Here is a 26930-nt window from a genome sequence, read left to right on the forward strand (position 1 = left end):
CCCGTCCCGCAGCAGCGCTCCTCTGTGTTTTTATGCAGCTAATGATATTATTGTTTGGCGAGGCTGCTGGGACTGTCGCCGCTCCTCTTGATGCCGCGACACCTGCCTCCTCTAACAGGCTGCCGGCAGGTGGAAAAACCCAGAGTCCAGACATGGTTGCTCAGTGGGAGAGCGGTCAGGAATCAGACTTAGAAGTGTTTTAACTCCCACATGAACTGTTTTACTCCAGGAAGCTGTGAATGTGTCTTGAAACGCTGAGAATGAAGCAGTGACTGGTAAAGGTTGTTCGGATGCAGCTAGTGGCAAGATGGCATCCATGGAATGGCAGCTGCACTTTTTTGTTGTATCAAATATTAAACGAATATCAAATTGATTTTGAATATAGGATGAATATTGAATATGAACACTAACAAAATGAATGAAATCAATGAAAAAAAAGCTGATTTTCATTAAGTTTGCAGTCCAAAATGGTAAATTTCCCTCTTCTGTTTCAGTCCTTTCAATCCTGACAATCGGCCCGTGGAATTTTCCCATTCTTGACTAATGAACTCTCCAAAGGTGCGCTCACACTAAGCATGTTTGAAGCAGTTTATTCAAACTCTGGAGTGTTTTCTCCTGTAGTTCGGTTCGTTCGGCCAGGTGAGAGCAACGCCATTCGGATGCCACCGAATAACGGCACCGAGACACCTGAAAACACGAGTCTGCGGTGCGGTTCGTTAGGAGCGAAAACGTAATCTGAACCTAATCTGTACAAATCACAGTGTCTGGGTGGGATGGATGCTGTTTACGACAGTTTAGAGGAACAGTCTGTGCAGTTTGTGGGGCCAGATGAGGGTGGAGACAGCTGGGGAAACACAGACGCACAAGCCTGGAAACAGATTTGGTTCATACATATAGACTCTCTCTCTCTCTCTCTCTCTCTCTCTCTCTCTCTCTCTCTCTCTCTCTCTCTCTCTCTCTCTCTCTCTCTCTCTCTCTCACCCTGTTTTCAGAATCAGTTTGATTGGCTAATTAAGTTTGCGCATACAAGGAATTCGATTTTCTCGTTTGGTCACATTAAACATAAAACTATAAACTTATAAAAGAACTAGCATATTGAGAATTTAAAAGTAGAAATTAGGGAATAATACAACCACGATACGATGTAATAAATAAAAGTTCAATGACGACAAAGTCTGACTGTGCAGAATTCTGTTTATTTCTGAGCCACAAATCTTTCTAGCGATGCCATTGGCTCGCTAGAATGTAAACAACAATTTAAAAATGTCATTACAAAGTGACAATAATATAATTTAAATGGAGAGCTTGTGAAATTGTGATGGTCAAGCGTCTCATTTGTGATTACTACAGCAGAATAAAATGGAGCTAATATCACGATTCACTTTTTTCTGCCCCACTATACGTATTGTCACATTTTTGTATTGCGATATATTGAATTTCGATGTCGTCCCATCCCTAATATATACTTATAAGCTACAAATAGAAATGTAAGAAATAGGACTCTCATCTATAGAATGTGCACATGGTTCTCTGTTGTGAACACTGAACACACTTCTGAGAGATGATAGGACACACACACACACACACACACACACACCGGAGCAGCCATCCCGTGACGGTGTGTGTGACCTGTTGCCTTGCATCCCGTCTCTCTCTCTGCTCTAGTTAACACAGCAGAGAACATGGTGTCGGTGTTTCAGGCCGGGCCTGACCCGCCGCTGGCCTTCCTCCATCAGGACACCTGCTGACAGAGAGAGAGAGAGAGAGAGAGAGAGAGCGAAGCCACATCCGGCCTCAGAGGCATCGCTATGACGACGCCTCGTTTCTCTCAATAAGCCTCACAGCTTTCCCCGCTGTCATCACAGTCAGAGGGAATGATCTGGGGCGAGTCATTCCTAATAATCATTGTTATAATGGTTGATATATCATTGTTTGTCATTTTCAAAAAAATGGTAGAATACACACCCGAAGAGGTGCAGACTACAGGCAACAATATACTATAGACTGCATGAGATTCCTTTTATTTTAATGCACTTCCCTGAATGAGAACATTTTTAAAGGTTTGTGCTGTTGTTATATGTGCCACATTTGTAATTTCCATCAGGAATGGGAGATTTGTTTTAACTTGTATGTAACCAGATAAATCCCTTTGAGATGGGGTGTGTGTGTGTGTGTGTGTGTGTGTGTGTGTGTGTGTGTGTGTAAAGAGGTTGTGTGGCAGCAAGGTTAGTGGTTCTCAGCCTCGGGGGTTGGGACCCCCCAGGGGCCACAAGATGATTCTGTATGTAAATCAGAATGATTTATGGAATCTGAAGAAATCTAATTTTAATATAAAAATGTATCTTAAGTGTCTTTTTAAGTCTTGTGAATGATGAATGCTCTTTCTTGTGAAATATTGAATGTTTGTCGCTTCTATACTTCTTCCAAGGATTAAACCAATCCAAGGATTAATCCAGTAAGATACATTTAATTGTTATTAGAGTTAACACATTCAGTGTGTTATGCCAGTGGTTGTGTTGTGACAGTGAGTAGGCGTTGCTTTTTTTTTGGTCAGACTGCAAGATGGAAAAGTTGAGAACCATGATGTAGGTTAGTAGGTTTCACTCAAGTCACTGATGCTCTTGGTTAGCCTGTGACCTCTTTTCTTACTCTTTGATCTGTAACATCATCCACTGCTCATACATGCAAAGCCATAGGAATACCATGGAAACGGATCTGCCTCTTATATAAGCACATTCTTGGGTCAATTGGAACCAGCAGTTTCTCCACGTGGTTTCGATCAGCTGTGCTCGGAGCATTAGGTGTTGATTGACAGCAGTGGGCGGGGGGGGGGGGTGGGGGGGGGGGGCTGGGTGCTGCGGAGGGGTTCCTCCTGTGTGGTCGGGATCAGTTTACCAGCAGAAATGCGGCTGCTTGTCTGCGCTGAGAAAACAGTCTGAGCGGAGTAACGCCGGGCATTCCTCGGCCACCAAAAGGGGGTTGCCTCGGCGACTTAGGCGGGACGCATTCCTCGCAATCCCTGAGATGGGGGGGGGGGGGGAGGCGGCGGGGGGTCGACGTCGGAGTTTGTAGCGGTGAATTCAGAGGGGGGAGAGAGTCTGAGGTTCCCACAATAGAAAACCTGGAATGATTTACTGAGGGTATCTTAGAAAGCGCAGACACCGACTGAGGAGCCATTGTGAAATGAATGGACCGCTTTGGCCTGCGAGGAACGTCTCGGTTCCTTAACGAGGCCACTTCAAACATCGCTGACCACACCGGAAGCTCTTTCACACTACTGTCTCAACCCCAGACCACCATGGCACAGGTCGACAGCGGAGAAGCACGACAAGGGAATGATTCATGCAACTGTTTACTTGTTCAAATCCTTCAGTCGGTCTTGCCTACACGTGTCACGCCAACGCTGTGATGTAACCCGGCCCGCTCTATCTCTCATGCTTATGGACAGAGAGTGGGCAATTTCTCAGCAGCAGACCGCGCTTGACCTAATTTTATCATTCCCATCCTTGTAAATAATCGCTAGTGCCCCTTATGTAAGAATTCCCGACCTTATTTGGAAATGGGCACGTTTGCTTGGAGGAATGTGACTTTTTGGACAAAGAGCGAGGCTTTTGTGAGTCAGAAATATGTGCAACAGCAAAGTGTTGAGGTGCTTAGGAGTCTTTTATCTCTTTTGTTCCAATTTTAGCTCCTCGGTTCCTGTTTGAAGGCGCTGCCCACGCAAACAAAGGGAAAGGAATTCAAGGTGGAAATGCCCGTAGCGTCACATATGTTTGCAGATGACTGTGACTCAAATAAGGCGTGTGGAAAGTTGTGACTGGCGTGCGACCAAAGACAAACCATTTTAGCTCTGCCCCATTGTTTTACATGACCATGCTAATAAACAGAAAGTTGTATTCCCTATGCGGTTGAAGTGGAATTTTACAATGCCGCTGTGAAGAAGCAGGGGAAATGAAAAACCTGTGTTCATATTAAAATCGTAATGTGTCTCTCAAAGATCTTCAGCCAAAACTTTTATGACAAACTTCCGAAGTGGGTTTCTTGCAGTACATGTGTCTGAAATTGATCTGTTTTGAAGTATCGGAGTGTGATGTGATGCTTTTCTCAGATGGGCATCTGGTGCTCATAGGAAGCGCTGTGAAGCACAAATGGTTTGCCATAAGTTCCCTGTTGGTCAAAACGGCCTCTGCAAATTGGTGGCTACTATAAAAATGCGACCGAATTAGAGGGCATCCAGGCAGAGCACCGGGAGTTCTGTAATTGGTTTGAGCGAGTGAAATAAGGCTAGCTGCTTTGAAAACAGAAGGTCTCGCATCCCCACATCACAACTGCTCTGAAGCCCACTTCTTCGGCTGATAAATGACTTACGGTGGTTATTCCATGTGTGTTTTTGAAATTCTGTGGTTTAGCATCCCACCCTGGTGCAAAACCACATGCTCTGCAGCTGCACAACAGCTATAGGGGAACGGACGTAAAGTGCACATTTTCTGGACGGGTCGCTATAACGTCAACAAGCTATGATGAGCTTATGATTACCACCTCCAAACTTGAGATTTATTTTCACCCGTTGACTCCGGTGGTAAATATCTGAAAATGAGAGCAATGCAAGCAGTAAGACATCTACCAACATGTCTTGTTTTTTCAACAGCAAGCAGACATTCTCCTTATCACCATGGGTTGAATTGAACAGCAAAAATCTTCTCCTGTTTTGTCTCTGCAGGGATTAGCCGTTTTAATTGGTCATCCTGGGGGTTAGGATTTTTTTTTTTTTTTGGGTGTGGGTCTCAAGATGATTTATGGAATCTGAAAAATCTATTTTTAATGAAGAAATGTATTATAATGTTAATCTTTGTGATAAATGCCTTTTTTTTTTTTTTACAGCCTCTAGGCTTCTTCTAATCATTAATTAAGTAAAATGGGAAAATAGAAATCATCATTTGGTGTGAGAGTTTATCATTTTGCACATTAGCACCTGCAGCAAGGGGTCACAAGATTTTTATAGGGGGGGTCAAGCTGAGAAGGTTGAGAAGCACAGATTTCCCGGATGGCTGCATTGCACCTATAGTGGGTTTTTGCATGAATGTGTGTGAATTTGTGTGTGTGTGTGATGTGAAAGATTGAGAACCACTGATCTAAACAACACGGCTGTTGCTGGTTGTCAAGAAACATGAAAGGGGAAAATGGAGCGGCGGCGGCGGCAGGCGGGATCCTGAGCCTCCGCAGCGGGAAGCCTCTCCCCTCCTCCGGCCCGCCGTGGCTGACGTAACCGTCCGTCTCCAGCATGTTATCCGTCCGGTCCTCGCTTTGTGTTCGCTGACCTGGTTTTCTGCACTACAAATCACCCGGGAAAAGATCTACAACCCGTCTCTCCTCTTCTAGGACGAGGAAGAAGACGGTCCGGGACAGGAGATAGTGCAGGCCTTGCAGTTGTTATTTATTGGTCGTATATTACAAGCCTTTCTTTTGGGTATGCTTCACTTTTCTGCACAGGGTCACAGGCAAAGAATTCTTGATACTTAGATAAATACCATGACAGCTGCAAACCTGTAATACAACATTTACTCACTTACTTAGCATTTACTTATCTTTTACTTGAGATCATTTTCCAGTACAACCACAACTCGGTGATTACAGCCTCTCTCTTCAGCTTCACAAATGTGATCTCTTGCATCACAAAGTTTCGAATTTGCGTGCCCTTGACTTTTGCAACACTTCTTGCGATAAACCTGTTGCAAAACTAACTTGTGCACCTGCAACTGTTGAGCAGAGCGGGACATAAGAGAATTGCTAAATGCCTAAAAATATGCAAGAATCAGATTTGTTAATTCTTAATGTCCTGTGCTTCATGCTGATGGAAACATCTGTCTCTAAATGAGTATTCTTGCATAATATTATGCCAATTGCTGTTGATAGTGATGTGATTAGTGAAGATGCACCAAGCTCTTGACCCCGACATTCCAGGTTTGTGTTTGTCTGTGTGTGTGTGTGTGTGTGTGTGTGTGTGTATTGGAGTCTGTTTGCTTGTGTGTGTGTGTATGCCTGGGAGCTACATTGTGAGCGAGTGTGTGATGTTCCTCAGCAGGCCAGTGGGGAACAGCCCAGAGGCATGCGTGAGTAATGAGACGAATGTCCAGTCGGCTGTCTCGGCTCCCCTCTTCCTCTGTAATTACCCACGCTGTGGCGGGTTCATCGTCCTGTGTGTGTGTGTGTGTGTGTGTGTGCGTGTGCGTGTGTGTGTGTCCTCGCAAGCAATCACTGCTGTGCTTTGTGCTGTGGAGAATAGCCTGTATATGCCAGCTTGCAGTTCCAGCACCTATAGGCTAGTTATTCCTTTCCGTTGGTTTGAAGGTGGGGGTTGATAACTATGACTGAATGATTATTGAGCCAGATGCTGAGATTTCTGGCTTTAAAAACTCACTTTTCGAAACCGTACTCTGTTTTTGGAACTGCCTCGTAACTGAAATGTCGCAGGTTCAATCCCTGCAAACAGCCAACTTATCAAGAAGCTGCACTCCTACCTGCTCACCTCTAACTGTGCGTTCAGACAGCCGGAAACATGATCAACAACTCTCTGGAGTCCATTCATTTCCTATAGACCAGGGTAATCGAGCGATGTACGGTGGACGGTCAACAAGCGTGTTGGCCAAGAAAAGCCTGAACTTTTTCGCAGTCATTGGATGTCAACAGCCAATCAGATTTCCCTTCTTCCTTGTTTCCCTACCGATGTGATTTTGTTTTAATGAACAATGGCTCCGCCTGGCAAGAGCAAGAAATTGATTCCAGCGCCATTCAAAGCTTCCCAGTTCTCTGCGACTTTTATCTGAAAGACTACGGAGATAAACGTCTCAACACAGATGCAATCAGAGCCTCTGACAGTCGGTCAGAATAGAGCGGCACATCAACCAAGTCGCTCGCAGTATGAACGCCCTTTATATCTCTCTGGATAAGAGCATCGGCTAAATGTCTAAAATGTAAATGTGTCAGTCAATAATGCTCTGGTCCGTTTAGCTCTTCTTTTCCTGTGGTAACCTGGCCAGCTCTCCCACTTGACGCTCCGATGGTGGACTGACCTTCCCACTCCATTCATCTTTCTCCATCTACATAACTTGAAAACTCATCTCTTCAAGGAATTTCTGCCGTCCTTCTCTTCCCCCTGGATCATACCCCCCCCTCTGCCATATCTTTCTATTTTTTGTTTTTTTAAGTTTATATGAGTTGTCTAGGTTCCCCTCTTCTTTATATTCCTCCTCTCTGGTGTCTGCACACAGTCAGCATAGTTGGAGATATCAGGACTCGTTTCCCTCCTTCAGAAGAAGAAACCATTTGCCGCCATTCATTCTTGTTCAGTATGAAAAACAACTTCCACAGATTGAGAGAATCCATCACAGGAAACATGAAGCCTTCATTTGGTTTGCGCTCTGCTGTTTCAAGCTAGGTTTGATACCGTAAAGTTTGTATTTTAAAAACAAGGAAAAACAATTAAATGTTTAAAAAAAATCTAATTACATACGTTATGCATTGCAAAATAACTGTGGGCAAAGTAAACTAGACTTAGACAGAAACAAGTGGGGTGTAGCTCTAAATGAATGGTATTCTCCTTTAAGCTTATTCTTTGTCATTGTAAGTCACTCTGTAACAGAGCATCCGCTAAACGCTCAAAATGTAAATGTGCTGGCAGCACAGCAGACTGAAACTGCATTAGCAGCACCTCAGGACTCCAGCTAATTGCTGTGTTTGTGGATGAAAGGCTGAGGAAGTGAACCAGTGAAATAGAAGGAGGGACGGCGGGGCTTAATGCTCCCAACAGGCAACCTGGGAATGCACAAAATGACCCATTAGCACCTCGCTCTCTCCTTTAGAAGCTGCTTCCTCTGGCTGTTTCCCTTCTGTTATTCAAAGACGAGGTGAATTTGCGGCGTTCGAGTATTTCACATGCGCCTGCTTTACTCACACACTCCCCCCCTCACTGCTGTTACCCCCCTACACTATGCTGCTTCTTTGACTTCTGACTTTGACTGTATGCTTGTAGTGTGTGTAGGTTTAGCCTCATACAGTAACGTCTGGTCTGCACTATGTGAGATCCTGTTATGTTTGTTCCTGCACCCAGTGTGTCAAACCTGTATGTGTAGCTGTCCTGTAATGAAATCAAAAATGACTCAATTCTGATTTGGATTCTGATGCCAAATGTCGGTGAATAATTCCTTATACTGCAGACTAGTCATGCATCCAAACATAAAGTCACTATAATATTCCTATAGGGATGCATAGTGTGTCTTTGAGTTTATAGTGACGTTATTGTATCTTATGATATTTTTGATCTCCTATGGTATATCAGCATTCCTACTGGGACTCCATCATCCATCCTGAACTCAAAAATAACTAATTTGATATAAACTTATCATATGAAACCATCACAACAATGCTCTCTCAATATTGACAAAAAAATCATGGTGTAATTTCTGCTGAATACTGTATAATATGAATTGTAATACAGCTTGATTTGATTTCTTTATCTGTTCAAAAGGAATTATGTTATGAAGATAAAATGCTAGTAGACTCCTAGTCTCTAGTATCCTTCTTAGATGAAACTTTAATGATCTCTGTGGGGATATTGGGTCGTTGCAACAGCAAAAACTAATCAGGTTTTTTATCAGGGAAAGCATATAAACGAGAACATAGCAAATTGGGGCAATATAAACATTCACAACCAACAATTTCAATACACATCAAGTAGAATGTAAATGGAAAGGACGGGGAAAATATGGATTACAACATTATTAGGATGAGTACAGAATCTGTACATTTATCTGTCTTCTATTTATCATAGTTTCTCCATCTTTCCATTTCATTGTAAAGCTGTAACATTGTTCTCTTGGTTTTCCAATGGCAAAGCGAAGCTCTGCTGACGTCACGCACAAAACTCTGAAACCCGGAAGAGAGGAGGGTCGGAGGTCGGAGTGTGTGGATTGTGGGTTGTTTACATTTGCTGCAGCCCGTCAAAATGAATCCTGCGATGATCAACTCGACGAACTCCGTTTCAACATCAAAAAGTAAGAGCATGCCAAACGACTGACGGCGTTTCTCTGTTAATGTTTTGCATGCACGTTACGTTACGTTAGAGTTAGATAGCCTTACAGGTTAGCTGCTAGCGTTAGCCGTGCTAACAACGATGCTGTTTGCTGCTGAGCAGAGGCTGACCCTCTGTTTTAAACTGTCAAACTGTTCGCTGCAAACATCCTGTCTGCACAAAGACCCCACGAGCGTTTGGAAGTAAGATTAACCATAACAGGCTGCTGTGTGTGTAACTGAATTAGCTTGCTGGCTAATCCTCAACTTTTATGTCAGCTGGTAGCTCACTTATGTAACGTTATCTAATGTCAGCTAATGGCTTGCTGACTGGCTAATTAGCTAGCATGAATCATGTGAGGACACTGTCTGCCCTAAAGATGGACACAAATTTAGTTTGCGGCATAATGTGTCAAATCAACAGCACAATACATGGCAGTGTTATGTTACTGTAGTCTGTGTTGTGAGGCGATGTGCCTCAAATCCTCACTGCAGCAATAAGACTTGCAAAGCTTTTCATTGCTGCAAGCTAAACAGCTTGGCCATAATAATAATAATCATGCATAGCTCTGCTGTTGGGGACAATTAATATGAAGTTGTGTTTTAAGTGTAATTTCAGTTGAAACACTTGGGCTACCAAGTTCTAGTCTTCAAATCCTAATGTTGCAGCTGTCATCCATAGACTGTAAGACCCTGGATCTCTGGTTTACAATCATGTGTCATGTGACCCAAAAGTCTGCAGGTTTTCATTCCAACCAAACATCACACCAGCTGATTCTGCTGATTATTACTCCCTCTCTGGTCGAAGGTGTGCTGATGAGTGAAATCAGTGGGTGTGGTGTTTGGATGGGATGAAAACCTAGATGCCCTAGACCAGTGGTTCACAAAGTGGGGTCCAGGGACCACAAGGGGTCCATGAGGGGGCTCCAGGGGTCCCCAGCAAAAGGAGGGATGACAACAGCCTAATAAAGCCAAATAGAGAGTAGCGTTTAAGTTTAGTTTACTGTTTTTTTCACTCTATTGAAGTTAGCATAGTCAGAGAATGTAGGTTGCTTGGATTTCTATTTTATCCTATAGTTTTCACTCTTTCTGCTGTGGTTACCCCTCACCTACAGTATAGTTCTGTACCAAGTCATATCTAGCAAGAAAAGTCTCCTCAGTCGGGGTTCCTTAGGTTCAAATCTTAGCAAATTGGGGTCTGTGGTCTAATGCATATCGGTTTGGGGGTCCTTGACATGAAAATATTTGGGAACCCCTTGCCTTAGACCACGAACTCCCTCTGTGGAAAGCCTTCACTGTGCTCAACTGTGTTCTCGCATGTGCAGGGAAACGAGAAGCCGAGCGCTCGGTTAACTGGACGGTGGAGGAAACCCAGGTGCTGCTGTGCGCCTGGAGCGACGAGCGCATCCAGAAGAGTTTGGCAGAAAACCTCCGCAACCGCCACGTCTTCAAGCACCTCTCGGCCCGCATGAGCGAGCTGGGCTTCTCCCGGAGCCCGCACCAGTGCCGGCTCCGCGTCAAAACTCTCAAGGCCAACTACGTGAGAGCCAAACTGCAGAAGAGCGTCGACAGCTCGCAGCCGTGCACTTTCAAATACTTTGCGGAGATGGACGCTGTGCTGGGGAGGAGGTCAGCGGAAGGGGGAGGAGGGCCCCATTTCGGCTCTTCAGAAGCGATGGTCGGCTGCCATTTGGGCTCCGTCGACAGGACGGGAAATATTCGGCCCGATTTGAGCTCTAATACAGAGATTGGAGGTCACCATTTTGGTTTCTTGGACAGGACCGCGAAGCAGCATTTGAGCTCTTTAGAGGAGAAGGCAGGCCGGCAGTCGTGGCAGCTGGACTCTGAGGTGAAGCTGGAGGAGGACAGAGAGGAGTCGACGGACGAGTTTGAGTTCAGCGACGCAGGATTCCCACAGCCTCCGAGAGACAGACGGCACGACGTTTTTCTAGAGTCATCCATCCATCATGAACCTAGTGGTATGTACTGTGCTTAAATCATACATGTTCAGGGTGTGAAATCAAATTAGCACCCGCCAAATGCTGTTAAAATTTGTCTTTGGTGGATGAAATGTCACCCGCCACACTGTCTGTAATTTTAAATTCTGTTACACTTCATGATGAATTACAAACTTGATCTGTTATGTGAGTGAGTGAGCAAGGTTTAAATTAACACACAGTACCTGATTACCAAATCACCAAATAACATAAACATCCATGAGGTGACATTTTTTATGAAAAATGTATAATTTTGGTCAGTAAAAATCATTCATGGCGGGTATTTTTTATTTTTCGTTTACTAGCTTTTGGCAGGTGAGCCAAAAACATAATTTCAAATCTATATCTTATAACTTCTCACCTGAAATCATCACAACAATGCTCTCTGAAAGGCTTCACATTATTGACAAAAACACATTAGACAAGCAGAATATTATGTGATATGAGTTGTAATACATGTGGACAGTATTTCTACATGATTTCTTCATTTAAACAATTTCTATAATCTAGGTATTATGGTATGAGGATACTTAGGATATGCTCAGTTTGAATAAAATGGAGATAAAAATAGAGAAAAATAAACATTTCTTTCAGCATGCCAGTTGAATTGTAGGGCAGGGATCCTATGCAGCACCAGAATACATTGTTTAGGAAGCAGGAAAAAAAATCTGCCTTTTAAGATTGGAAAATTGCAGTTATCAGTATCAATATTGTGATACTGATAATTTTTTTAATCAACTGTGCACTGCTAGCTCTGTCCACCACCGCCTCATTTGACCATAACCTTTTAATCAGGCATTATATAGGCCTACTTAAGCTTTTCCTGTCATTAGTGGTAATCTCATGACTGTTTTCTGTCCTGTATCACAGGCACACCAGTGGAAAACAACCTCAGCACTCCTTCCCCACTTGTACTTCCACCTCCTCCCCCTCCTCCTCCTCCTCCTCCACCTCCTCCTCCTCTCCCCCGGCCTGGTGCTTCCCCTCTCCCTCCGCCCCCGGACCCGAGCCCGGGCGCCCTCCCCGCCTCCCGCCACCCGCACCCCGAGTCTTCCTGCCTGGAGCCCGTCCTCAAGCACCTGTCGGAGTGCTTCCAGCGCCTGGTGTCGGAGACCCGGGGCCTGCTGGTGCAGCTGGAGGGCCAGCGGCAGGAGCAGGCCCGCTGGCATCAGGAGCTCCTGGCCCAGTGGCTGGAGAGGGAGGAGCGGCGGCAGAGGGAGATGGCCGACAGGGAGGAGCGGAGGGAGAAAGCCCGCATGGAGCATGAGATCCGGGTGCTAGAGCTCCTCACCAGTCTGGCCCAGCAGAGGAAAGTGGGGGGAGAACAGCGGTGTAGCTGTGGAGGCGGCCAGACTGTAGCAGAGGCACCGAGCGGTCCGAACTATACCAACACCAAAGATGGAAATTAGGGCGCGTTCACACCGAGCATGTTTGGACTCTGGAGCGTTTACTCCTTTAGTTCGGTTCATTTGGGCAGGTGAGAACAACGCCATTCGAACTCAGGTGGCACCGAGTCTCCTGGTCCTCTTCCAAGAGAACTGCGGTGCGGTTCGTTAGGACAGAATCCAAACAAACTACAGGAAACCACCCCAAAACATAAGGGTTTATGGGTAGAAGCAAACATCTGTCTGCTTATTTACATCTGTCTGACATCTGATAGCCAGAAGTTCCTCATGGAAAGCCGAGCAGAACAAACTGAAGTCCGGACTGATGCTCACATTCAGCTATTTCTTCATGTGTTCTGAACTGGTGTGACCAACAGAGAAGGGAAATAACCTGGCAAGATGACAGTTTGCCAAACTCTGTCCAATAAACGAGCTGCTTGTGAGTACGTTGTACCTTTATTTACAAGTCTTGTAATTTGGCAGTGTGAACCTGAACAAACCAAATACACAAGTGCTACCAATGGATGCAACAGTCCAATAATCAGTATCAGAATCAGAGCCGATCCGGGTGAATTTTGCGGTATCAGTATGAGCCACAGGTTGTTCTATCAGCTTCCGATCCATTTATAAATGTATTCATTTAATTTCCCCTGCTCCCACCCCATTTATGTAAATTGACGTAAAAAAAAGTATTTGCTATAAACAAGCGTCTGGGCAGCAGTCATGTCTGCAGTCTGGAATTACTTTAAACCGGAGAGCGAAAGCTGTCGAACAGCTAATTGTTCAGTTTGCCATGCAAGTGTTTGGAGGGGAGGGGTGGCAGCAGCAGAGCTAATTACAATACTGCTAATTTAACCAGGCACTTTGAAGTAACACAATTTGAGTGTTGCGTGTTGTAGCTCACACAAAGTCTACACCCAGGCTGAAAAAACTAGATTAACTACCCCACAACAGCGAAAAAACTAAGAAAAACGAGAGGATTGTCGTTGAATTTATTGCACTAGATGAGCAGCCCCTCTTGGTGGTGGAAATGTGGGTTTTTTGTCGTTTAATGGAGCATTTGGAGCGACTCAGACTGCCCTCCTGCTACTGTACAAGATACAGTATATGAACACCTCTCTGACAGCATGAAAGATGTGATGCAGTTAGTTTCACTGCAGTTCAGCCGTCTGCCCCATGTCACTCCTGAGTTTGACCCCACACTGGATTAATATCGGATTGGCAGATACTCAAAATCGAATAGCCCAGATTGGTATCGTAGACAAACAAAGACTGGATCGGGACATCCCTATTTTCCACCGTGGTTCAGACCAAAGAAAAACAAAAGCAGCTGTGATCGCACCCTCAGTCTGATGCTGTCTGAACGGACAGGAGCAGAGCTGGTGTGAAAACCAGTCCAAAAGAGAGAGAGAAGCTGTGGCCTCGGTGAAAGACCCAAACAGGCATGAAGTCACTGTCACAAAACGCTTGGTGCACGCATCGACACAAACACGCTTTCTGTGATGCGCCGGGGGGGGGGGGGGGGGGGGCTCACATAAACGTACCTCTGTTTCTCAGCTCGTCCAGGTGAATTTGTACTTCTCTCCATTGTCTTGTGAGGGAATTTCCTAAGCTTAAACGACCTGTACCAACTGTAACGGAATTGTTTCATGCACTTTTATATTAATAAAAAAAATGGATGTTTTTGTTTTGCAACTGGTTTCTCTTTTCATCTTTGAGAATGAGGTATGACCGCAGTGTGGCCTTATTAACACTGATGAAGAAGTGTTAATCTGTAATGATGCCTGGTGATATTGACACGCAGCTGAAGGACTGAGTCTCAGCTCATGCCTTGATGCCAATAGCTTCAAGTGAGGACTTCATCACTTCTGTTAAAGCATCACTGCTGCTGTAGCATGTGTGTTACTGTTAGTTGTTCCTGGGGGAAAACAGCCTTAAGAAAGGAAAAATGTTGGCGATGTAGGGCAGAAGGGAGTTTATGTTATGGAAAAGTCTGGAAAATAGGGAATTCAAATTTTACAGTTATCAACAATGATATGTAAAGCAGGAACCTGTGAATTTGACAGATACCACCCTGGTACGCTGCTGTCGTTATCTTCAGCTGATTCATTATAATTGACTATCCTTGTTGGAAAATAATAGTGAAAAGTGTCAATTCTCGATTCCATCACGTTGATTCTGAGTATCGATTCTACTAATAAACAGAATAAGATTCAACTCCAGTTGCAATCTCGACTCCAAACTCTAACCAGACTTTATAGAACATGTACCATTTTGTGGTAATGTAATAAATTTGTTTTGTTGTACAACTTTTGGAATTTGGAAACTGATTTCATCAATTATATTACAAGGAGTCGGAGTCAGAATCAACCCCCAAAAAATGTGGAATCGTCCATCCTTAGAAAATAATAATCATCATCATCACAGCCAGAACAGACTTCTCTCTGGCTTCCTTCAGGCCAAGCTAAGCTATAGCTCGCCTATGAAGAGTAACAGCAACATTAAATACGATGACTGTGGTTATAACTGCAGTATTCAAGATTTAATGGGACAAATTTGCCTGCAGCAATACATAATCACAATACAGAACGGATATGACACACTTAATAAAACAATGAAACAGTAGATAGAATGACTTTTGACATGAACAGGGGATAAAGGAGAACTTGAATATGTTTGATCATTATCCATTACACTGTTAGCAGGGTAGATGGAGGTTAGACAGATTGCTCCTCAACCAGAAGGTCACAAGTTTGATCCCCTGAACACCCAGAGAGTCTTTCCCTGTCAAAGGGAACCCCATCTGCCTCACATGGGAGAATTTGACTCCTCTAAAGTCCTATAACTCCTAAAAAAAACAATGAGAAAGAAGAGATTCTTGGATCTGAAGTAGTAGAGGACAGCAAAATACAGCTGATCTCTGGTTGGCAGGTAGAATACCTAAAAAAATCGAGCCTACTAGGGATATTCCTCGCCAGTCACGTATGGTACGTATGAGGAAGCAAAGGCGTGAATTCCCCAAAGAAAAACCACAGCACTCTCTTTTTTTTTCCTTTCTCTTTCTCTTTCATGCCTTTTCTTCCTCATACGTATCATGCGTGTCTGACAAGGAATATCCCTCGTATATTTTTTAGGTATTTCCCTTTAATTCCTAATTTCGTCACTAACTTGTTAATCTGCTGAAGGTGCAGATAATCCCATTTCCCGCCCGCCACCAGGGCCTCGCTGTCACACGCTTGCATAAGAAACCTTTATGGCAAATAGGAAAAACATCTTTAAAGCATTCAAGACACTTCAGTCAGGGTTTTTTTACCATGGGTGCATACATTTTACGCGCTGGTGGGCCCAGTGGGAGTCGAACCCCTAACCCTCGTACTCCTCGTACTGCTATATGCTTTATCGATTGAACAACACAAGGCCGTGGCTTTTCAGAAATGTCTTTATCCTGTGCAAGATGATAGAGCATGAATTTACTTTCTCTTCAACGCCCTGGTTTACACTCACAGTTACAATCCCACTTACCAAAACCTCTGAGCTGCTGCTGAAACCCGAACAGACAAACTGGAAATCTTCCTCAGCTGCCCTGAAGGTAGTTAAGTGTTAACCAGGCTATTTGAAATGGAAGAGCCCCACTTTCACTTCCTTTAGCTATTGAAATGCTGAAACCAGTCTGTAATCAACACTGGTCAAACTGATACACTGTTATGCTGACGTGGCGTTAAACTCTGTTCAAAAACACAGGAATCCTTTGGAAAAAATACAGGAATACTTTGTTAAATCAGTTGTCATGACTCTGATCCTAGCACTCCTTACTATTGGTTGTTTGTAATGTTGGTGATCTGGGAATTCTGGGGACTTCTGTTGCCCTCACTGTAAATGGATGTTGTAAAAGTGAGGGGAAAAACCCAAACAGAGATGAAGTCATTGTCACAAAATGTTTGATTCAAGACTTTTATAGTCTGTCTGTGGAGAGTCACTTCAGTCATCCAGGTGGTAAGATGTCCAAGAAAATAGAAACAAATTCCAGTGAGTTCAAGACATTTCGTAACTCATCTGAGAAGCTTCATTCTATTTTCCCCTCTGCTGAGTAGAACTGATGAAGCCTTTTGGATGAGTGGCGAAACATCTTCAACTCTTCATTTTAAGTCCAGTGGAATTTGTTTCTCTTTTTTCTTTTATGGTATGTTTAAAGAGGACTTTGTATGGCTCACACTTTCCAAATATACTGTACATACATATACTCTTTCCTAATCAGCTTGTACTGGTGAATTTGAACTTCTCTCCATTCTCTTTGTTGCAGTACGGAAAGCTAAATGCCTACAATTTAACATGAAAATGAAAAATTGGATGTTTGGTCTTCCAGTCATCAAACCTTATCCAAACCTGTCAGTGTTTTGCATGGCGGAGGAGTTAGCCCACTGTGTCCCAGTCGCGTGACGCCCATGCGTAATGACTGACAATGCAATCCTAATCTATGCGGTCAGATTCTGGCTGTGCGGTCATTTAGCGAGAGAAAAGCAGGATTAGTGCATATATACGTAAATCTGCGCTAATACCAGATTAGGTAATACTCCTGAATGTTGATGAGATTTGGGAAGATTTACTGTTATTTTACCATAGCTTATTACATTGCTTGTAAATGTAGAGAAAGTCAGCCAAAACAAGGGATTCTGCTGCTAAACAGACAGCAGGTCTATTGTAGAAGACCCATTTTTTTACTGCTGGATTAGTGCTGCACTTTGGCTCCATCCTCTAGAGGAACTGTTTGGAAAAAAATCAGGTTTTGCTCTGTTTTCTGTCATTGGAAGATACAAAGAACTGGTAACTAGTCAGCAATTGAAACTGGAGTTTTATGTTAGCATACTTTGAACAACAGCAACATATTTGGTGTACTGTGTAACATTGAAGAAAGACTTGTCTGCAGTAAAAAGAAAAAAATTCTATTTATTATTATTAGTAGGATAGTAGTCGTATTATTATTAGTAGCTAACAATATTATTAAAAATAATAGTATATTTATTTTTTTATTTCATTTAATTTTACTCTTTTTTTCCCTCCCCCAGTTCCCCACCAAAAGGCCTTTTGCCTCTTGAATTTGTTCTTAATTGAGTTGCCTGGTTAAAAAAAGGTTAAATATATAAAACAAATAGAAGAATAAACACTGGCCCTGTATAACTCAATGGACAGAGAGCATGGTGCGGTTTGCCACAGTTTAGTAACTCGGGAACACTGCATCCTAGGATTTAATACAATTTCCACTGAAATATGATTGTGGTTTACATGTTTACTTCATTTAATCCGCAAACATTTTTAGTATCCGATGATTTGGTCTTATTTTGAACTTTTAATACAGTGTGCCAAAGCTTTCCATTTCCCATCCAGTTATGCGTCACCACTCTGAATCAGTTCTTACCTTGAATTATTTGAAAAAACGAAACAGGAGAGATGATTAAATTCCTCGATTAGGTGTGTGTGCGTGGGGGGGGGGGGGGGGGGGGGGGGTGGTGGTAGAGAGATAGAGAGAGACATACAGAGAGAGAGAGAAAGGGAAAGAGGAGAGAGCGAAAGAGAGACAGAGAAAGAAAGAGAAAGAGAAGAGATGTTCAGTTTCCTTTTATAGGTTAGCTCTTGTTTTTCTTCCATGTTAGTCGTTGTTCATGTTGACTTTTATTTATTTATTTATTTATTTTGCTGATATAATTTATCTTCTTGTTCATACTACCTTATCAGCTTTGGCAATACTGTACATTTACAATGGTCATGCCAATAAAGCCTCATTGAGTTGAATTGAAAGGAGAGAGAAAGAAGACACCGAGAGAGAGACCGAGAGAGAGACAGAGAGAGAGAGAGAGAGAGAGAGAGAGAGAGAGAGAGAGAGAGAGAGAGAGAGAGAGAGAAGGGTAGAGAGAGGGAGGGGGGAGGGAGTGTGTAACCCCGTCCTCGCCTCTGATTGGCTGCTGCCCCTGCCTTAGAATAAAGTCTTGAGGCTCTCGCGGCTCCTGCGCTCATACAAGTGAACCGGCGGCGGAGCACAGCGGAGCGCACAGCGGGGCTCGAGCTGCGACCAAACCTGCGGGACTGCGAAACCGGGAATACACGTTTTACTCTCCGCGTTTACAAGTGAATAATGTTGCTCTGACGGACCGGGCAGCTCCTGGTTTCACCGCCTCATCGCTTCATTCACATGCAGGAGGAAGTCTCAGCGAGCGCCCGGCTATTTCTCACATTGTTTTTGGGGAAGGATACAGCAGATTCGCGCCCGGATTATTGATTGTTGAGGTGAGGTGTGCGCTGTGCTGCGGGAATATGTTTGATCGAAGATGTGAAATTGAATGTTGTGTTGGTTTGTGCACCTTGGAGACCCGCTGGAGCCTCTCCAAATACTTCATTACGCGCGCAGGTTGGAAAGAGCGCACTTGTTCTTTATCCAAAGAGGAATTCTGCAGTGCTTTTAAATGAATTGACCATGCTGCTTGACTCTTGTACAAACTTGATTTTCCATGTTTTAAATGTAAAGAACATGGCTGCATTTTCTACTGCTGTATTTTACCTTCACTGCTTTGAGAGAGATGATGGCAAGTGCAAACCGCCCTGTATTGACTTTATCACTGTCTTTATCCTTCAGTATAAAAACAAATGGGGCAATATCCAATTTGGCTGGGAATACTGACTAGCTGTTTTCGTCTTCTCATTTCCCCTAAGTAACCCCCGCATGTACCCCAATAATAGGATTTTTGCAATTAGTGTCAATGGCGGACTATTTTTAACCACCACTACCTTCTGGCTAAGAGGATTCCCCCTCCCCATCCCGCCCTACAAGACAGTGAGGGATCAGCGAAGTAAATCCCGTATCTATCCAGAATAACACTGGCCCGCTCTCCTTACGATTCAGTGCCATTACTCTGTATTACAAGCATGCATGCGTTGTTTTTTAATGTGCTGACAAGTTAAATCCGTTTATTGGTGATTTGGCAGGACTTTGGCCTGCTGACAATGAGTGTGCCTCTCTGTAGTGGGAAAGACTTGAGTGCTTGTTCAGCAAGAGGAGAGTTACTGCTACTAACACTGCTGTGTGGGTGACATGCACTCCTCTAATCAGTGCTGTACTATTGTGTTTTATATTTTTTGGTGGGCCTTGTTTCCACAAATACAGACAGATGTAGAGGAAATGGGAAATTTCCGATCAGAGACTGCAATGGAGGTCAGTGGACTCACAAGAGCCTGACCTGGGGGTGCAAATATTGATTTAGTGGTAAAGAAAGAGGTGGGTGAACTGTAGAGCTGCACATTTAATCAGAAATCACAAGAGGCTGCAATTATTTTATCAAGAGTGGTTGCTGCTCAGAGTGAACTCCTAAACAAGGTATTCTGGTGCTGAGCCCAGTTTCTGGCCTGTAAATTAAATTGCTCATTGTAAAAAACACTTTGTATTGACTGTATTCAAACCATCGATCTACACTAAAATCAATTACATTTTCAGAAAAGCAATAATTTATGCTTTTTTTCCTTAAAAGATCCACATCTCATATACATCATATGATGTATACAGTGAATTCAGGTTGTCAAGATTTAAGTCTAAGCCTAAAAAGGAGGGCAAAAATAGAGTTTAAGTGGGTTCCCCCTCCATTAAACCTCAGCTGTGTGAATCTCCATCACCTCAGTCTGGACTCTCATGATGACACAGTCCTCTCCATGTGCCATTCACCATTTCTCTCTTTAAATGGGAGAGAGCTTCACGTCAAACTGAGTGCTGAAATTTGGCTGTTTGACGTTTCTTTGCCCACCAGCAGCCATTACCCTCCTGTACCTGTCCTGTGTTCAGTGTCCTGTGTTCAGTATCGCTGCTAAACACACAGACAGGATCCAGGAGCCTGTTGTCGTCGACTCGGTTTTTTACCAGAGGAATCAGAACGAGAGGGCCGAGGTGCTTTTCTGCCGCGGTCTCCCTCTGTGCGGGATGTTTAGCTGTCTGCAGGGGGGCCGCGTGTCGCTGTCAAGGACTGATGATGCCAGGTGACAGAATCCAATAGGGAGGCGTGTTTTTACCACTCTCTGCGTGACAGCTGCATACATTATGCCAAGCAAAAAGCATTGTTTGTACTACAGCGCTCCCAATCAGGGGGCGTAGACGCAGTCCAGGAGGGCGGATGTGCTGTGAGTGACAGCCTCCATACAGATGTAGCTGTTGTGGAGCGCTTGCTGCACCGCTACTGCTGCACTGTTGCAGCAGAGGAGGTGTTTGCAAAATTTCCTTCTCTTTTTCAGCCGTTAGAAGGTGCGAAGAACGGTGTGGAAAGTAGCAGTTTGAAAGATTTCGCTTTTGTGTTACAATAGTTTACGCCCATTCAGTCCTATCTACAGTGGCTGTTGCAGTACTAGTGGAAGATGGGTACAGGACAGATACAGGAGGTGCGTCTTTTTTAATTGCTATCATTGCATGTGGGAATGCTAATCAGTCCGCTATACCAGTGGTTCTCAACGTGGGGCCCGGGGACCACCAGGGGTCCTTGAGGGGGTTTCAGGGGGTCCCCCAGCAAACTGATGAATTGTTAAACTTCAGCATTATTTCATTTACAAGAAGTTAACACAATGACAGAATGTAGAAGAATGATTGTATTGATCATAGTTTCTCTGTTATCTCTCTACCTACAATGCAGATAGTCATACATTTCTGGACAAAATCATATCTGACAATAAAAATATTCTCAGATTTGGGTCTGAGAGACAAAATCTCATCAAATGGAGGTCTGTGGCCCAAATGTGGACTAAATTAGGGGGGTCCTTGATATGAAAAAGGTTGAGAATCACTGCGCTATACTACTTATTATAGTCAAAAAAAAGAAGTGGACTCTAAGCTGCACTAGGCAACTCTGCTCATTGGCGGCCCCAAAAGGCAGCGAGAGGTAACAGTTTGAAAAATGTCATTACCTAGAAATCATGTAATGTGCGTATACTTGTTGTGACTGCACTCCAGCTCCAAACAAGACTAACAGCCGTCTGAATTAGTCTTTATTTAGGCTACTTGCACTATTCCACTGTGGCCACTTCAGCCACCCCCCCACCCCCCAGCCCCCCCCCCAGCCTCAGCCGACCCTCCAGCAGCCTGCTTCAGTGCTGCAGACACTTAGCTATCTCTCACCCTCATTTCCTCAAGCCATGGATGAGTGAGATTCCTCATGCCCTTCAGAGTGTTTACGCAGAGGAGGGGGGGCTGTTGATTTAAGGTTCCTCAAAGTGTCTCTGTGCCTGGATCACCCCCCCCCCCCCCTCTGCTCTGCTGGCTCTTACAAGCCCCTTGTCTTCAAGTAAAAAATCCCTTTCGACCTTTTCTCCTCAGCTTTTATATCCTTGCTTCTCTCACACATCTCTGTCATGCATTTTAGGGTTTTCAGCTATTTTCAGCTCACCGCTGCTTTGAACCTTGTACTCCTCCATTTGTTGCTTTTGATGTTGGTGATCTAAGAATTTAAGCTTTTTCTAACGTTGCACTCATTGCAGGTCGCTCAGGATAAGAGCGTCTGCTAAATGCCTAAATTGTAAATGTGAGCGCCTGGCTGCTGCTGCTGTCTGGCTCGTGGACCATGGGAATGTCTTCCTGTGTGTTCGGGCTGTTTTACAACCTCCGCACCGCTGATTGGCATCATCATGAGCTGTCGTTAGCAGGGCAGGGCGGGAAGAGAAGAGGCTCCGCCGGCTCTTTGATATCTTGTTTTTTGTGCGAGAGAGAGAGACTAGACTACACTAGAGCCTCGGGGGGGGGGGAAGCTATCCCACCCATCGGTCGTGGGTTGTGCTGACAAAAATGACATGCCTGCTTGAATCACTGCCGGGTCTAGACTCTGAAGGTAGTTTCACGTAAGCGGTGGGATTTGACACCTCATGTGACATTCACAGTGACATTTGCCCGGGGAGGTTTGCTGCCTCTTTAGTCCTTTTAGTTTCAAAATTTCCCCAAGGGGGAAAAACCATCGGTAAACATTTTGACATTTCTATAACCTTTTGGTTTATCGTCCCCCGAACCAAAAAAAATCCTTTCTTACCATCTCCTCAATTCTTATTTCTCTCCCTGTTGCGACTCTTATCATACATGATCACTCCATGGTCACAGGAATATTTTGTCATATCTAATGTCTTTCAGTTTCATTTCTGAATTTTCTTGGCTGAGTGTGCTACTTCCTCATGTGGGTGGGACGGAGGGGAGAAAGTCCCTGGCCTCAAGACGAGCACGAGACGACCCTGACTCAACTCTTCACCCAGGCAGTCATCTGAGAAGCTGCTGGCCATGTGATACCCGCCACCGAAGAACTGGAAACAAAGTCTGTGTGAGCGTAAACAGGCAGATGTTCATGTCGGTGTGTGAACATTCGAGAATTTCGCTGTTGAAGGATTACATGGTTCCTCTGTGGGTTTCATAAAAACTCTCTGACCACTTGTGCTTACGAAACTCTTTCAAAACCCACTGGATAAAGTAAACAAATGCATTGTCATCAAGCTACAAAGAGGGCTGCTTTTCTCAGTTCCTGAAAAGTTGACATTTTGCAGATGCAAGCTTTTCACCTGGCATCCTTTTAAGTCATGATTGAGCAGAAATGGACTAAAAAACGGAACATCCTCCGTTTTATAATCCAACTTAGGTCTGGAAAACAGCTCTTTTACATGTTGAAGCAGATGGCTGCACACAACCAGCGAGGCTATAATTAAAACTAATCCATCCAACCTAAACAAACCCCTACTTTCAGCGACTGGGAGGCGAGCCGTGGCATTTGGTTTGTTTACCTTCAGCTGCCACCCACCCAGCGGCCACGCTACACCAACAGCAGCGTGTTAAAGTTTGCTTTTGTCAGGCCCGAGGACTCGACATGTGGTCCCCCACCCCCCACCCCCCACCCCGACCCCATCCTCAGTCCAACACTACTACTCCTGACACCTGGAAGCCAAATGTAAATCAGTGTGTCTCAGTTGTCCCCGCTTGTAACCATCCTACGCTTTTGTCTTACACTTTTATAGGATTATGTTGGCGGCTGCAGCTGGCATCTGTGGAGCAGAGAGGGGAGAAGAATAGAGAGACTTGGCTTTAGGGGAGAGATGGTGATGGTGATGGTGGTAGTAGTGGCCCCCCCACCACTAACCAACACCCCCACTCTTATTAGCATTTTTGACCTCAGGGTAGAGTCGCAGTTGTCTCCATTAGTGGCCTTAATCATTGCGATAGTGAGAGATGTGAATAAATACTTATACGTGAATGTAGACACTACCAGTCAAAAGTTTGGACACAGATTTTAGAATAACAGTAAAGACATCAAAACTATGAAATAACACAAATGGACCAAAAAAAGTGTTAAACAAATCAAAACCATCTTTATATTTTAGATTCTTTAAAGCAGCCGCCCTTTGCCTTGATGGAAAGGCAAAGGCTTTGGAAAGAAATTCATACATAGGATCAACTTCACTATTTATATTTGTCTAAGAAACACATTTCAAGTATTTAAGCAAAAGCCTTTAGATCAAAATGGCTTTAAGAGAATGAAAAACATAGAACATTCAATCAGGTCGGTCCAAACCTTTGACTCGTGTGTGTTTCAGATATTCACAGATGCTTTCACAGCGCTCTGCATGCTGTTGGCAGAGATGCTGCTCTGAGCATAAGCGATACAGAGATTAGAGAAGAGGACAGAGTGCAGCATCTGATCCTCCCATCCTCTATCCAAGGCGTTCTGCTCTTTAAAAAAACAGACCCACTCCCCCCCCTTTTCTTTTTTTTTTTAAGAAACAGACTAGACACGGCTTTCATCTTCAAAGAATCCCACCTGCCCCTGGCAGGATGAGGTTTAATCCAAACGGTTCTCCTTTTCAAAGACATCAGAGACCGTAAGTGGAACGGTGTTGTCACAAAAACTGGAATTTCAATACGACTTCAGTACCGTTGCGAAAGTTTGAATTCCATATTGAATTTTATAAACTTAACAGCACCTTCGCCAAGTGTGTTCTGCAAGCTGCAGGTCCACGTCATCGTCGCCTCCAGAGGGCGTGTACATGCAGACGGGAATAGTTAACAGAAGAAGGAATGGAGTAGACAGGGGGTCCGTCTGAATCTGAAACTGGATCCCAGTCCACCTGAACTGGTTGACAAACCAGTAGTTGGTAGTTCTAACTATGGAACTATTTCACTTATGGAGCCGACAAATATGGACACCTAACTGACATCAAAACCCCTGAGCAGAAGGTGCTACGGTTTGCTGTGTTGTGGTAGTCGTATTGAATTTTTGGATATTAAACTTAGTATTGGTATTGAAGGCAAAATTCTGGTATCTACACTAAAGTGCAGGCATGTCTCTGACCAAGTGACAGCAGTACTTTAGTCTAGTTTATTTGTATAGTTTGTGACTCTGAAGTCACTGGTTCAAATCCCAGGTATGGAAATCTGGGCGGGGCAAGTGAATGAGCCGTACTCTCACTCCTCCCTCACCAGGCACTTAAGCCCCGGTTGCATAGAGCTGACCAACAGTTGGAAGTGTGTTTCAGGATATTGCTGAGAAAAAAAGAGCATCAATGTTCAACAAAATCCTCCCGGGGTAAATAAAGGCTTCAAAAACACAACATGCGTAAACCACCATGTGCCTGGCCGTTCCCACCCGTGTCCCCCCTCTCCCTCCCTGCACCCGACCCGTGATCCGCCTCTCTCTCCCTCCCTGCACCCGACCCGTGATCCGCCTCTCTCTCCCTCCCTGCGCCCGACCCATGATCCGCCTCTCTCCCTCCCTGCACCCGACCTGTGATCCGCCTCTCTCTCCCTCCCTGCGCCCGACCCGTGATCCGCCTCTCTCTCCCTCCCTGCACCCGACCCGTGATCCGCCTCTCTCTCCCTCCCTGCGCCCGACCCGTGATCCGCCTCTCTCTCCCTCCCTGCGCCCGACCCGTGATCCGCCTCTCTCTCCCTCCCTGCGCCCGACCCGTGATCCGCCTCTCTCTCCCTCCCTGCGCCCGACCCGTGATCCGCCTCTCTCCCTCCCTGCACCTGACCTGTGATCCGCCTCTCTCTCCCTCCCTGCACCCGACCCGTGATCCGCCTCTCTCTGGGGGAGCCACATGGCGCAACAGATGCACAGGCCGCTGCGCTGACTCCTCACACTTGCCATTCTCATGGAAATGGCTATGGTTGTCTGGCTGAATAATAGCGATGGTTGGTGTGCGCACGCTTGCATTATGGAGCGGCATGTGTGTATGTGAGGGTGGGAGGCTGAGTGTGTGTATTGTGTGTGTGTGTGGAGGGTTTCTATTAACATATGAGCGCTGATGAATGATGAATTTTTTGTTTGTTTTTTACCTATATCAAGCTATTCTGCACTGCAAAGGAACTACTTTTTGTGATTTTAAGGTTAAGTCATATCAACAAAACTTACACCCCTTTAAATGCTACTAAATGAAACACTCTATAGCAGCAGTACACTTGGTGTGACAGGAGCGAATTTTTTAAGTCATTTTTTTGCAGATTCAGTATTTTTACAGTAGCTGCTCTCTTCTGGACAGTGTGACTCCTTCTCTGCTCTTATCAGCTGATGTTCATCTGCATGGTGTACTGTATATAACGTGGTGATTTGTCACGTCTTTTTTCTTTTTATAAGCCCTCTCTCTGCAAACCAAATTACCATTACAGGACAATGAAACACTAAATTAAATTGAATTGTTTGTCTCAGTGTGTCGGTGTGTGGGCAGCCGCAATTTATACGTCTTGGCATCCCGGTTCTTTACCCGTATTACCCTGATTAGGCAGGCAGCCATGGGGCGGCATATTGTCAGGGCGCAGGGGGTGCAGGGGTGGGGGGGTGTGGTTGTTGCACCCTGTGCCGACCCCAAATGTGAAAGGGCCTATTGTTTGCCCCACCCACCCCCACTCCACCCCCAAGAAGGCTGAGGGAGAAAAGGCTTTTTCTGGGCAAGTGTTCTCCATAAGTCCGCCTGGCATTGGATGGAGCCAGGTTCAAAGGTCAGGAGGCTGGTAGACTGGTAGAGGGGTGTGTGTGTGTGTGTGTGTGTGTGGCGGGGTGTGTGAACATTAGCCTGTGTTGGCATGATGCTAACACACTACCACAAGACAGGCAGTAAGCAGACAAAAGAGGCATCTCTCTCTCTCACATTCTCCCCTTTACATCGCATACTGATTTGTTCTGTCTCTCTTACACACACACTCCAGCTCGCTTTCTCTCTCTCTCTCTGACACATACACACACACACACACACACACGCAGCAGTGGAAGTAAACACGTAGGCAACGTGAGCCGTGTGTTATCGGGGTAACATGAGCAGCATTACATCCCGCAGGGTAACAACAGCACCGGCTCACGGTTCGGCCCCCGAATCTCTCACAAGCTCTTACACGTTTTTGGTGTCTCTTTCATTTGTGTGTGTGTGTGTGTGTGTGTGCACATGGGGCTATAGAGCTTTCTTTGTAAGCCCCATCATTAGATACCAACGTTTTGGTTTG

The 26930-nt window shown here is 44.8% G+C and overlaps 2 protein-coding genes across 2 annotated transcripts in view; both read left to right on the forward strand.

Moving 5' to 3' along the window:
• The first annotated feature begins 8963 nt into the window (after positions 1 to 8963).
• On the forward strand, positions 8964 to 12472 carry LOC139930618 (uncharacterized). Its single transcript, XM_078285387.1, has 3 exons — positions 8964 to 9050; positions 10392 to 11045; positions 11934 to 12472. The coding sequence occupies exons 1-3, from the start codon at positions 9002 to 9004 to the stop codon at positions 12470 to 12472; spliced, it is 1242 nt and encodes a 413-aa protein (XP_078141513.1). The 5' UTR covers positions 8964 to 9001.
• Positions 12473 to 18634: 6162 nt separating this feature from the next.
• rasgef1ba (RasGEF domain family, member 1Ba) overlaps positions 18635 to 26930 on the forward strand; it is a 35811-nt gene continuing 27515 nt past the window's right edge. Inside the window, exon 1 of the mRNA XM_071923845.2 lies at positions 18635 to 18727. The gene's annotated coding sequence lies outside the window, so the exon portion shown is untranslated. The remainder of the gene's footprint in view (positions 18728 to 26930) is intronic.

Source organism: Centroberyx gerrardi, chromosome 8 (assembly GCF_048128805.1).
Source record: "Centroberyx gerrardi isolate f3 chromosome 8, fCenGer3.hap1.cur.20231027, whole genome shotgun sequence".
Classification (NCBI taxonomy): Eukaryota; Metazoa; Chordata; class Actinopteri; order Beryciformes; family Berycidae; genus Centroberyx; species Centroberyx gerrardi.